The sequence below is a fragment of the Nematolebias whitei genome, chromosome 19 (genome assembly GCF_014905685.2).
Source record: "Nematolebias whitei isolate Nwh7 chromosome 19, NemWhi1, whole genome shotgun sequence".
Lineage (NCBI taxonomy): Eukaryota > Metazoa > Chordata > Actinopteri > Cyprinodontiformes > Rivulidae > Nematolebias > Nematolebias whitei.
In genome coordinates this window covers 7,296,103-7,310,341 of record NC_056516.1, presented here as the reverse complement: position 1 = coordinate 7,310,341, position 14,239 = coordinate 7,296,103, and the positions used below count along the sequence as shown (strand labels likewise).

The 14,239-nt window shown below is 41.2% G+C and overlaps 1 protein-coding gene across 1 annotated transcript in view; it reads left to right on the top strand.

Annotated features, from left to right (window-relative positions):
• Window positions 1–14,239, top strand: part of vars2 (valyl-tRNA synthetase 2, mitochondrial) — a 57,762-nt gene that overhangs the window by 11,338 nt on the left and 32,185 nt on the right. The window contains exons 6-16 of the mRNA XM_037693603.1: window positions 1,269–1,366; window positions 1,461–1,542; window positions 3,625–3,744; window positions 4,305–4,413; window positions 4,502–4,590; window positions 8,421–8,511; window positions 8,640–8,767; window positions 9,782–9,885; window positions 12,450–12,531; window positions 12,728–12,804; window positions 12,905–12,992. Coding sequence (XP_037549531.1) covers window positions 1,269–1,366; window positions 1,461–1,542; window positions 3,625–3,744; window positions 4,305–4,413; window positions 4,502–4,590; window positions 8,421–8,511; window positions 8,640–8,767; window positions 9,782–9,885; window positions 12,450–12,531; window positions 12,728–12,804; window positions 12,905–12,992 — 1,068 coding nt within the window. The remainder of the gene's footprint in view (window positions 1–1,268; window positions 1,367–1,460; window positions 1,543–3,624; window positions 3,745–4,304; window positions 4,414–4,501; window positions 4,591–8,420; window positions 8,512–8,639; window positions 8,768–9,781; window positions 9,886–12,449; window positions 12,532–12,727; window positions 12,805–12,904; window positions 12,993–14,239) is intronic.

Genomic DNA, 14,239 nt, shown 5'->3' with positions numbered 1-14,239 from the left:
TGGAAAGAGATGTCTGGGCCTCCCTGCTCAAGCTGCTGCCCCCGAGACCTGACTTCAGAATAAGCAGAAGATAATGGATGGATGGATGGATGGATGGATGGATGGATGGATGGATGGATGGATGGATGGATGGATGGTGGGTGGGTGGGTGGGTGCACCACCTAGACAAAATGCTGTTTTAACCATTAAATAAACACATAATAAATGCGACAGGTCAGCGGTGATGCATAATAAATGCGACTTATATGTTTTTCCCTCTTCGTGATGCTTTTTTGACTGATGCGACTTATACTCCGGAAAATGCTGGAAAATACAGTCAGCTTGGACTGGAACCAGAAGAAGATGGTGTCAGGTGTGGCAACAACTCCTCCAGTATTTGGTCATATTTCTAATATTCTAAGGCCAGTTTTTGTTGTTTCGTCGGTGACGTTTGACCAGAACGCACACCCCCAAACACACACACACTTTAAAACTGCACTGAAGTGTGCAGCGGCCCACACGGACACATTTTCTGGAGACGAGCTTTATGATCAGATGAGACAAAGTCTGAGCCGTTTGGCCACAAAAACAAGAAGCATGTGTTTAAAGGAGGCAAAGTGAGGCTTTCAAACCTGAGAACACTGTGCTAACTGTCAAGCATGGTGGTGGCAACATCATGCTGAGGTACTGGTGTGTTCAACAACGTTGATGGAAAATTGCAGAAGGACCTTGTCCAAGGTTGAATCTTGGACATGGTTGGGTGTTCCAACAGGACGCACGTCAGAACTGCTCTCTGAACTTGTGGATTAGAGAAAAGTCACATTAAACCCAAACTCGTGCACCCAATTCATGTTTTAAAAGTCACTGAAGATTAATGTTGGATCCTCACCCAACCTAGAAAAAGATTGGATCAGAAAAATTATTTAAAAACCCCAACGTAAGGATGAGGTAGAACCTTCTGCAACTATCAAAAAGCCCATGTTCTCCTTTAGCTTCATTAGCTTAACTTGCTAATGTGGTTCACTTGACGCAGCTGAGCTTTAGCTGAGCATAACCATGTGTTGTTCCTCGGAGCCAGAAAGAATACCCATTATGATGAGCAAGTATGAAAACCACAGTTTGTTTCTGAACAAGATGAAGATTAAATCCCTGGAAATCATCAAATAATCTGAATTTTTGTGAGCTGGTTCCATTTCAAACATGCGATCTGTTTTCTGCGCCTTGCTGCAGTTTAATTTTCCAATCTTAATTCATTTCCCGTGTTTCTTCATGATGTTCTTGTGCTTCAGACGGTTGTGGAGAGGAGACTTTTAAGAGGAACGGGGAAACGAAGACAAGACTTCACCAGACAAGAATTTTTACAGGAAGTGTGGAAATGGAAGAACGAGTAAGCTTTTCTTGTTCTCGTCGTCTTTGCTTTGCGTGTGCAGCGTTTGCTCCACAAAACATTTATATATTTTCCCCTCCCACCCGTGTCCCAGAAAAGGAGAGGAGATCTACCACCAGCTGAGGAGACTTGGAGCTTCTCTGGACTGGAGCAGAGCCTGTTTTACGATGGATCCAGTGAGCCTTTACTCTCAGACTAACTTACCTCCAGTGTTGAAGCTCACTTTATTTGCACTGCACCCACAATATGTGCAGAATGTTTTACTGCATAAAATCTAAATAAATTCAAGGCCTAGCATTCCCTCGATGAATCCTAGGTCTTGTTTTTTTTTTGTGTTCTCCATTGTGGAGAAAAGAGAACTGAATCGACCATCTGTCTTGTGAGCATGATAATTTGATTGTTAAACATGATTAGGCCTGTCGTGATAAAAAATAAATCAATTAATCGCATGATAAATGAAAATTATCGACCTCATTTTCATTTATCGTCTTTATCGTTTCTTTGTCTCTCTCTTTCTACTGAAGACACTGGATGACAAAAGGCTCAACTCTGGTGCTCTTCACTGACTCCTCCCTTTCTCTTTAAAATCAATTTTAACCGTCCAAAATCGCGTTTTTGGATCATTAAAAGCTAAACTGAGAGCTTAGCTGCTTTAGAGCTGCTAGCTAAGCTAACAGGCCGACCTCGGGAAAAAACCTCCGTCTTGTTGAAGCTCCAAAATTCACAGTTGAAACCCGTGCCTTCGTGTAAAAATTTGTTTTCCTCTGCAAACAGAAGCTGAGAACTTGTTTACTGATTTTTTTATTAAAAGCTTTGTGTGAAAAATGCTACGCTAAATGGCTCAAACCACACCGAACGTCTGCCATTTTGAAAACCGAAACAAAAGGAAGAAGAGACAGCCCATGTCATGTCAAGAGGCATCTCTCCCATTTTTCTTAAAGAGACACGCTGCTCGCTCCCTCACTATCCATCCTTCAGTTCAAACTGTCTTGTACTGCTTTCCGGTGGTTGAAAAAGTTACTACACACAAAACAAATTCACCAACATTTCTTCTTAAATTTGACAATAATCACTAATTATTGTCAAATTTCAAACAAAATTATCGTTTATCGCAATAATTTCTGAGACGATTAATCGCCCAGCAAAATTTGTTATCGTGACAGGCCTATACATGGTGATCGATTGTTTTGCATGTGTTAAAAGTCTACTTCTGAGATTCCAGCAGGAGTTTGGCTTGAAACACAGCAATGAAGGCTACCTATGGGTCAGATCTGATTGGCAGGCCCCAGACTGAAGAAGTCCTTTGGATGGGGGACGAAACATTTCTCACTTAAAGAAACTGGTCCAGATGACATGATTTAACCTTTTTTGTCATCAGGATATGCTTTCTAGTTTTTATATTGCTGAGAAGTGTAGTTTCCTCAGAAAAACACTCACCTCCATAACTAGAAAATATTTACTACTGAAACCCCCCAGAGACAGGGGACATCAGATTACCTCTTATTTTATTTTTATCAATTTATTTAGCTAATATGAATGAGTTTCCATTGGTGTGCGTCCACATTGTTTTCCACCCCTTCTGATAGATGGATTCTGTGAATTCAGTTAAGACACTTCAAGCTGTTGCATACCTGGAAACATGAAAACCAGCTGGGTGACACGTCCAGGACTTAATTTGAGCCGGATCCTGCCGGAACAGGATCTGAGAACTCTCTTATTTTGACGGGGTGCATTCCGGTAACCGTTTGCTTGGACCCGGTAATAAAGTTATGTCAAGAAGCTTATCGGTAGTTCTCAAACCTTAGATTCACCCAAATATTGAATACATTTGGGGGGAGAAATGGAATAAATGACGACACAAACAGGGCGGCGGTGTTAGGATGCGCGTGAGAAGCAGAGTGTGCTGAACAACTAGGAAGGTAAGAAATGATCCTGCACTTAATAGGCTACACTTATAAATCACACATAAAGAGTTTAAAAGTAAATTATAAACATGAATTGGGTTGGTATTTTGACATTTGCGCGCCCAAGCGTTGTGTTCTGTGTGCGTTCCGGTTGGCCTCAGTGAACCTTGGGCTCACACTGATATTTGCGTTCCGGCATCGTTTGGTTTACAAATTAAGCACAGACGCCGTCTGATATTTTATGCATCTGTAGGAAATTGCTGCCTCAGCAGAAATAAATATGAGCTCCTAGTTTTCTGCCATAATTGGAAAGTGTTGATTGCAGCGTGGTTGTGTTGTTTCGATGCTGTTTAGGCTTTCAGCCGGGCTGTGACTGCAGCGTTCGTCAGGCTCTGTGACTCGGGTCTGATCTACCGCTCGGAGGGTTTGGTTAACTGGAGCTGTGCTCTTCAGTCTGCCATCTCTGACATTGAGGTGAGAAAGCCTTCTGGGATTGTTCAACAAGTACACGCACTAAAGTACAGGAACATGTAACATGATGATACTGAACACTTTGTAATTCTGGATTTCCAGTAAATGACCGAGACGAAGTTAAATTGACCGAGTTAGTTTGTATTTTCTACGGTCAGTTAGCTGTGGTGGCCATCTTGAATGGTATTAACCCTAAAGGTTAACCAGTAATCAATGTAACTACTGTAGTAACTGTACCGCTATAGATATTAATTATGAACTCAGACACACACAATTACAATATTGTCTGAAAATCTTAAAACAGAGAAATTAAAAACTTCACACTTGAGGTAAATGTTTTTTTTTATTTTTAAAGTAAAAAAACTAAACTATTAACCTTCTAATAGTTCAAACATGTCTTATTTAGAAAAGAAACGTCTTTATTTCAGTTTGCTTCTTTTTTTAAAGACTTGAATAGTTTATTATCAGATTATCACCCATGATGTTGTGTACATTGTTAATGTTTGTTTGTTTTTTGCAAAGACACACACCATGTTTCCTTAAAGTTGTGTATTTGTCCTCAGGTTGACTCAGTAGAGCTTCCAGGGCGGACCATGATGTCTGTTCCAGGGTATGAAGACCAGGTGGAGTTTGGAACCATGTATACTTTTGCATACCCTGTAGAAGGTCATGGTGAGTGTGACGATCTGGAAACGTATTGCAGGTTGTTTGGTTGTTTGTATTTTACCATGTTGAATTTTCCTTTTCGCTAATGTTTTAGATGGACGGGTGGCCGTGTCCACCACCCGTCCTGAGACCATCCTGGGAGATGTTGCTGTAGTTGTTCACCCGGATGATCCTCGATACCAGGTTAGTTTTATTCATTTATTGTAAATAAAGCTTGAATAAAGTGAATGTAAATATATGGTGTTTATAAGAAGACTCCTGATCGCAGGGTTCTTCAGTGATTAAGTTCAACAGGAACACATTATACGCCCGTTGACCAACGGTTAGACAGCAATCTGTAGAAATGACCCGGACGAGCAAAGACCCGGTTTGAAATTTGACCTTGATTTTTGACCTTGACCTAGGAGTAGAACTGTCATTATTAACCTGAGCCCTCACCCGGCCCGATCCCACCCAGAATTTGAGCCGGGCCAAAATAATGTGCTGGATGGGCGGGCCAGGTCGGTGTCGGGCTTTTGGTTGTGTCAGCGGATGCGCACACGACCGATTAAGAGGTAAACAAAGTTCAGTTGAGCTTCAGCTGGACCACTGCCAGCGATCCTTCCAAGCCCAACTGGACTCAGCCGCTGCATCAGCGGACACGCATGTCCGAGCCTGGCCGGTTGAAACAGGTAAAAAACAGAAAAGTCCAAATGGATGACTGCCAGAGACCCACCTGAGGCTTGCTCAGCCGCTGCGTTGAGACGCGCGCTCCCAACCGCTAACAACTATAATAAACATATTAACTATAATATAATAGCTATAATAATCCGCTGAATCTTGTTAATAAACAAGAATTCTTATATCGTCCGTTTTTTTAAATACATTTTTAAATCATGTCAAACTGATTTGCTTACAAAAGCAGTAAAAGGGTAATTAAAAAATTAATAATTTTTTATTTCTTTTTGGGGGATGGGGTTGTAATTACAGTTAATTGGTCGGTTCCGGTTTGGGCTCGGGAAAAATGATACGTGTTCTGGGTCTAAATTTTTAGGCCCAAATGCAACTCTACCTAGGAGCTGGGGGGTTGAAAAGTGCTGACACTCCGTCTACTGATGATGCATGTGTGTATGAAGTTTTATTAAATTATCTTGAGCGAATCAGAAGTTATGCGTGGGAAAGAGAAAGTTTACAGATGCAGACATTACCGTAACGCCCGCCTTCGACAGGTGAATTAAAAAAGGTAAAATCTTAATTTAAATTTCTTATTATATTAAAAGGGGGAAAATGTGCAAATTTATCCTCAGATCACAACACGCGAGATTTTACACTTAATAAACATTGATTTGTATTGATTTTATTAAAGAAAGACAAAAAAAAACAAAAAACAGAAGCTGTGTGTAAAATGTCCAACCTGTTGCAACTAAAAGAAATAAGAGCAAGATATTCATTCAGCCGTTATTTATACAGGTTAGTCTCACTGAGTCGCGAGGACTCATTTTCAAGAGAGATCTGTTTTAGACAGACAACATATAGAGAACAGACAATATACAACAATAAAAAACAATTAAAATAAAAATTAGTGCTATAAAACAATCAAATTGAAGTGCCATATAAAACAAGGTAGAGTACTAAAAACAAGAACATATTTGCTTTGATTTTTATATTAACATTATCAAATGTTTAAAATACCCTAAAGAAATTAAGGTGGACAGCTTCAGTTCCTGTTGCAAGGTGTTCCAGGAAACAGGAGCAGAATAAGAAAAGACCTTTTTGCCTAGTTCAGTCCACACTGAGGGAACACTGCAGGTAATGATGTCCTGAGAGCGCACGCTGTAACTGCACTGACGACGTGACGTGAAGGAGGAGATATAAGAAGGTAGGAGACCAAGGAGGGATTTATAGATGAAGATGAACCAGTGTGAGAGCCTACATGTAGATAATGATGACCAGTTAACCAGTGAATACAGGGTACAGTGATGGGTATGGTAGTTACAGCCAGTTATGAATCATGGTAGACGACATTCAACATCTGCAAGCAGCTGGAAGGGGCGTTCATGTAAATAATGTCACCAAAGTCATTGGAGGGAAGGAAGGTAGCAGCTACAAAGTGTTTTCTGGCATTCAGGGTTAAACAATATGTATTTCTGAAAAAGAAACCCAGCTTTAATTTAAGTTTTAATTTCAGTTTCTTGATCAAGTTTTCGATATGTGGTTTAAAAGAGAGATGTGCATCAATTAAAATTCCCAAGTAAGAATTTGTAAGAATCCACAAACTCAATAGGAACACCATGCTTGGATAAGATAGGAGGGAGAGCTGCTGGGATCAGCTTTCTGTTTAAAAACAACATCCCTTTGGTTTCATCAGCATTTAGCACCAGTTTGAGATGGAACAAGTCAGACTGGATGATGTCAAATGCAGACTGTAGAAGCTGGAAAACCTTGGCAATGGCTTTAGCTTGACAATAAATAATTGTATCGTCAGCATAGAGATGAAATGAGGCATCAGGAATGTTTTGACCTACATTACTTATATAAATTGTAAAAAGAGTGGGTCCTAAAACTGAGTCTTGCGGCACACCGTTAGTGTCTGTGAAATAGCTAGACGAGGTCGTGATGTCTTACTCCGGTCGAAGTAGGACATCCAGTCGATCCAGTCTGGTTCAAAACATTTACCATTTCACACCCATCTGCCCATTATCCTAGACGGCTCCATGCAACACTGCAGATGGTTGATGATCAGCTTTGAACAGTCCGAGTGTTTCTGAATATTCTCATTATTCAGAACCGTTTTTCTTCACTTTTTTCATCACGTAACTCGTTCCTCAGTTTTCGTTCTATTTCAACAATTCATGTCCCAAAACGTTCAGCTTATTCAGGACATTCCTGCTGTGACTCTTGATATTTGTGCATGTTGCACTTTTTGAAATGTTTAGCTTAATGCCCACCATGTTTTACCTCACTGAAAATGAATGGAGCTCTCTCCACATCCTTCCAAACCTTTGAGCTGTTCACAATCTTTTACTGCTTGTTTCACCTGTTGTTCTGCTTCAGCTGTTTTCAGATTTTTTCTGCTTTTTCAGCTACTGTTTTAATATATTTTTTGTTAAATTTAGCCTTTTTTGCTGTCGTTTTTTGCTCATTTTTGTCTTTTGTACTTCTAATGATTTCATTTTTTATGCTCTTTTCAGCCTTTCTTCTAATTTCATTTATTATTATTTTTTTAGCTTTTCCAGCTAATTTTCTACCTAGTTTCAGTATGTTTGTAATCTATTCAGCCCTTGTGTGTTTCAGATTATTGTCCTAATTTCTGCTCTGTTCATCTTTTCCAAACATATCAGCTGTTTTTCTGCTGCTCTCATCTTTTGTTTTCCTGCTTTCAGCAAGTGTCGGCTGTTCAAATTCACCTCACGTGAACAGTTTAGAGGTGAAACCTTTCAGCAGACATCATTCAGCAGCAAACGTTCTCACTGCTTGTTCACAGAAAAACATGTCTGCTGCTCACTGCTCAGTCACTGAAAGGGTGTAAAGCATGTTCCTGATAGCAAAGTTCAGTCAGGTCATCTGGACGGTTTCTTTTCTTTTTTTTGGTTGAGACGTTTCGTCCTTCGTCCAAAGGTCTTCATCAGTCCGAGGAGCCACAACAAACTCAATCCCACGAGCAGCACACTCACATAGTGGACCAACCAGTTTGTTGGTGATAAGATGGTTTCTGGGGCCCGCCCTCTCCCGTCGACTCCTCTGAGGCAGCCACAGCCAAACTGGTTCAAAACATCAAAGTGGTTTTGAGCCACTTTGGCGTCTCAAAACATAAATAAATAAAAATACACCGTCCAGATGACCTGACTGAGCATGTTGCTGGTAGTTTTGTTGATTTGGACCAGGCCTTGTTCTGGATCAGCCACAGAACCGAGGTTAACATGCTGATGGTCCTGATGTCTTTTTAATGTTTGAGTGTAGAAATAGAGAAAAACTGCACAACAGAGAACAGAGTAAAATAAAAAATGTCCCTGTGTGTTTGTTGTCCGTGTCAGACGTTCCATGGGCGACAGTGCAGACATCCCTTCTCCAACAGACTGATCCCGGTCATCACTGATGCTCTGGTGGACATGGACCTGGGAACTGGTAACTGCGCCACACTTTCATCAGACACACTGTTTTATCATGGATCAGTGACCTCCTTCATGAATTATAAACATCTGAGTGTTTCTGGTTTGGATGTGCGGAGCGGTTGCTGACGTCGTATGTTGTAGGTGCGATGAAGGTGACTCCTGCTCACGACCACACTGACCTCCTCCTGTCCAGGAAACACTCCCTGCCCCACATCTGTGTGATCGGAGGAGACGGTACAATGACACCATCCTGTGGACAGTGGCTGGAGGTACACACATCTTTACCTGTTGGGACTGATGGTCTCTGCTGCCTCCAGTTAAACAGTTCTGTGCTATTCCGGACCATTACATCTGATCCACACAAGATAATTTAACGGAGCTTCATACACAAATGCATCATCACTAGACGGAATGTTACGTACACAGTTCATCACCCCTGCTCTGTCAAGGTCACAAATCAAGGTCAAAGTTAAAACAAGATCTTTGCTTCCCACAAAGTTAAGTCGGGTCCTCTGGATGTTTTCTTTAAAAAAACATCCAGAGGACCCGACTTAACTTTGTTGTTTTTCTACCTGGATTATTGAGCATGAACCAGAAGATCTTTGCTTGTCTGGACTTCTATAAACCACTAGAGGGTTGAATCATGCTGCATGCCTTTATCAACAACCTTTATCTTTACATGTTTTTTCCTTTTCAAATCGCAGTGCAAATTACTAAAGAGTCCAAGCTGCTGTTGCCTCTGGTAACAATCCATTATCTGCTCTCTGCTTGAATTCTGAAAACATTCTTTTTAATCTCAAGTACAGATTAGACACTGATCGCTGCAATTATAGCTGCAGCTAGCAGAGCCTACTTAAACACAGTTTACATGTTAAAAAAGCTAGTTTCAAATTCATCAACTGGTTGAAGTCATAAATACTGAAGCAGCTAAAAGTCTTGAGTTCACTGGAAGTCTTTAATTACTGACTGACTTCAGGTCGTGTTTAGAGCCTCATTAGTTGGACTCGATATATTTTCCTTCTACAGCATCCAGCTGTTTTATATGATGGTTGTCTAAATTAACATGAGTTATTAATTATATGAAGATATTGTAAACATGTTAAAATTAGTTTTGGACACCATTTTAGCTTCTCCATAATGTCACAGATGGAACCACTGAGCAGGACGGGCTTGGGCTCAGGAGTGGTTTTACAGAACTCTATGCTCTAGATTGCTGTGTAATAATTTGTTGACGGGCATTTATTGTGCCGTTTGCGGTCCTCTTGCTTCTCTTTGTTTCAAAGGGAAAGAAGCGTTTTGATGCTAGGCAGCTTGTCCTGGATGCTCTGGCTGAGAAGAAACTGTTCCTGGGAAAGCAGAACCACCCAATGACTTTACCAGTCTGCAGGTATTAAACCGTGCATGCAGCCTACGTGTTAAACTTTTCTGTGTGAAGTGATGTGTTTGTGTATCCAGAGCATCAGTCATAAAACAGCTGTTGGGAATTATTGGTTGATGTTGGACAGTGATGGTTATTCCTCCTCTCTGTTACTGTGGGCTACAAGCTGCCACTGCTCTCTGTTAGCATCCAAAACCTGGAGTGGAATATACAGGTGCTGGTCATAAAATGAGAATATCATGAAAAAGTTCATTTATTTCAGTAATTCCATCCAAAAAGTGAAACTTGTATATTATATTCATTCATTCCACACAGACTGATATATTTCAAATGTTTATTTCTTTGAATGTTGATGATTATAACTGACCACTGAAAACTCCAAATTCAGTATATCAGAAAATTAGAAAATTGTGAAAAGGTTCAATATTGAAGACACCTGGTGCTACAGTCTAATCAGTTAATTAACTCAAAACACTTGCAAGGCCTTTAAATGGTCTCAGTCTAGTTCTGTTGGCTACACAATCATGGGAAAACTGCTGACTTGACAGTTGTCCAAAGATGACCATTGACACCTTGCACAAGGAGGGCAAGCCACAAAAGGTCATTGCTAAAGAGGCTGGCTGTTCACAGAGCTCTGTGTCCAAGTACATTAGTAGAGAGGTGAAGGCAAGGAAAAGATGTGGTAGAAAAAAGTGTACAAGCAATAGGGATAAACGCCCCCTGGAGAGGATTGTGAAACAAAACTCATTCCAAAATGTGGGGGAGATTCACAAAGAGTGGACTGCAGCTGGAGTCAGTGCTTCAAGAACCACCACACACAGACGTATGCAAGTTAGGAGTCATCAGGACTCTGTACCACAGAGCAGACAGCGTCCCCACTAACTCAGGAGCCAGGCAGAAGGAGAAATCCTACACAAAACAGGCTCTAGAGCAATGTGGATATCCTAACTGGGCCTTCCTGAAAGCAGAGAAGAAACCCAAACAGGACTCCAGTCAGCCAACAGGTGAAAAGGAGGAATCCAGACCAGTGGTCATTCCATATGTTGAGGGAGTATCAGAGAAACTGAGACGTTTATTTTCTAAACATAACATCCCAGTGGCTTTTAAACCCCAAAATACATTACGGCAAAGACTGGTTCATCCCAAAGATCCAGTCCCCCGGCACAAACAGAGTAATGTTGTGTATGCTGTTCAGTGTCAGGAGGGTGATCAGTCTTACATCAGGGAAACAAAACAGCCACTGGCCAAAAGGATGGCCCAGCACAGAAGATCAACATCATCAGGCCAGGACTCTGCGGTCTACACTCATCTCCAGGCCAGCGGTCACTCTTTCAGGGATGAAGATGTTCACATCCTGGACAGAGAGGAACGATGGTTTGAGAGAGGAGTAAAGGAGGCCATCTTTGTGAAAAGAAATCGTCCATCGTTAAACAGGGGTGGAGGCCTCCGGGTTCAACTGTCCCCCTCTTACAATGCTGTGAGTGCTAGTATCACTCAGCCCTCTGTGAACAGTAAACAGCCATCAGTGTGCTAATGATCCATTGTTAGGCTGATGGTCCTTCTTGAGCATGTGATCAGCTGGTTTTGGTTGTCAGCAGCAAACTGGTTGATCCACCCTGAGAAGGTGCTATTTAAGAGACTGAGCTGAATACAGCACCTCAGACTGAAGAAGTCTCGGATGAGAGACGAAACGTTTCTACATTTTTTTGTTATTTTGCTTTGTTTTGTTTTTTTGAATGTCCAGAGGACCAGATTGAACTTTTTTGGATTTTTCTACCTGGAATATTGAGCATGCATCAGGCAGGATATTTTATATAAAGATTCTGTGAAAACACTGAGAGCTGAACGACTGCCAAAACTGTGTAGATGGAGCTGAAACAGCTGTTGAGATTAAAACAAGCAGAACAACACCTAAAGGTTTAGAACCAAAGCAGAACTAGCGAGACATGAGCTAAAACCATTAGGGTACAAGCTAAATCATCAGAACACAAGCTAAAACCATCAAAATTTAAGCAGCTAAAATTATTAGAACACAAGCTAAATATATCCAAATATAAACCGAAACCAGTAGAACACAGTCTATATTGAGCAAAACGTTTTAAAGAACAAAAGAGTAATTATAAGTTAAACTTAGCTGAATATTAGCTAAAAAGTAAAATAATCAAAAATGACAGCTAAAAGTGAAAAGCAAAGTCAATACCTAAAGGTAAAATTCATTGTAGGTAAAAGCTTAAAATTGAAGAAGCATAGCTAAAGCAATAATATGGAAAAAGAGTAAAAGCTAAAAACTAAAATGAACAAAAAGTAGCTAGAAGCCAAAATGAGCAAAACAGTAGCTAAAAGTAGCAAAAGGAGACGAAGGTTGTAAAATTGTTCAGCAGAATGCTGACACAGCATTTACACTACAACAGCTGTCATCTTGTTTACTTTATTTTCTAGATCTGCTAAATGCTTTTATTTGTTTTATTTATTTTTTGCAGCTTTTATTCTACGTCGTCTGTGTCACAGACAGTTTTGTTCTGCTCTGACTGAAAACAGGCAGCCACTCTGACGGCTTGTTTCTGTTTCCTCAGCCGCTCAGGTGACATCATTGAACCTCTTCTAAAGAAGCAGTGGTTTGTTAGCTGTGACAAAATGGCTGCCAAAGCTATTCAGGTAATTTATAGTGTCTGTTAAACCCGAGCACTTCAGTTAGAAAGGAACTTTTTCCACATTAACATGATCTCGTCAGGCCGCACTACGAGCCCTGAGGGTCACATCGTCTCAAATCGGAAACATTTGAAGTCTCCACTGTTAACGAGCGTGACTTGTCATTGATCATGATCATTGATCCACTGTCTCCGACCGTCAGGCTGTGGAGGAAGGACAGCTGGAAATCATTCCTCAGCATTACACAAAGACATGGAAGAACTGGATGTCCAGCATCAGGTCTGTATTTGAACCCCGACCAGAACCGAACTGTGTGCTGCCGAGGATCAATCCACGCTGGTGATAAAGAGCTGTTCTGAAGAGGTGCCTCTGTTTGCAGTGATTGGTGCGTATCCAGGCAGCTTTGGTGGGGTCATCGGATCCCTGCTTATCAAGTTCAGCTCCCTGACGCTACAGCTGATCCAGAGGTTGGTCCGTCTGTGATTCTGTTAGAGGGCTTTTCTATCATGCTGGACATGCGTGTTCACCAAGCCACAAAGTTTGAAACGCCTTTTATTAAATAAATCTTGAGCATTCCTTCAATGGCCTACGGTCCAGTTTACACTACAAAGATGTGGAGTGAGACTAGCTTTTCTGCTGCCGTTCAGTCGACGACAGCACTCGCTTCCTCCGAAACCAAAGCTCTCAGACTGGAGGTTTTTTTTTTTGCAGATGTGATATCTTTGTGAGCTCCACCTTTGGGTGCAGTTAATGTTTTTTCTGCTGTTGCGTGAGCAGCAGAACAACGATAAACAGCAGTAAGTTCTGTTGGTGCTGCTCACCCTTTTTAACTTGCAGGAGTGCCTCATCCCCTGTCCGAACCAGTGTTTCTGTATTCACCATTGTATAAATAACCGGCCACTTTGGTTGTCATGCTGCAGCTGCATGCGTGTCTCCTTGAAACCTGCCATTAGTGTTGCCAAATATAAAATAATTTCCATTTTTGGCCCCTTCTTTTCTGAGCACGCTTGCCAGTCACATCCCACACCTCGTCTTACAACTTCCCCCTCCAAAAAAGCGCACCTCACTGCACATATTTGGACATATGGCATACGGTATATTTGCACGTTTAGATCAAAATGCAATATTTTAAATCAACTGTATGATAGTTCTTCATTTCCTATATGGTCACCCTGCCTGGGATGGAATCAGATACATGTAAACGTGGATTTTGTCCCTCATCACTGAGCGAAGAAGGAGAATTGTAAATACCCTCCGTCTGTGCATGTTGTGAGCACGATAACTTGAAAAAAAGTGAGGTACGATTGGGTTGCCATGTCAAAATCCAAGATGGCTGCTGCCATAAATCCCGATATGTAAACTCTTATGAGATGGTTAACTTGAAAAATCAGCAAAGTGCTGACTTCCGTTTTGGTGTGTGGCTGCATCTAGGTGTTAAAAAGGTTCCTTATGAAAATTGGGTTGCTGCATCAAAATTCAAGATGGCTGCCGCCATATATACATGTAAATTGGGCACCTCTATCATTTAAGGAAACTATGCTTTCTCGTTTTTTATATTGTTTAAAAGTCTAGTTTCCTCCGATGATTGGGGTTACCAAAGATTAATATATGAGGGCCAAGGCCACCATTGTCCACCCCCTGACTCCTGGCTCCTTCATTGCACTTGGTGGTGGATACAAATGCTCCCTCTACTCTCCAGGATCCGTCACTCTGC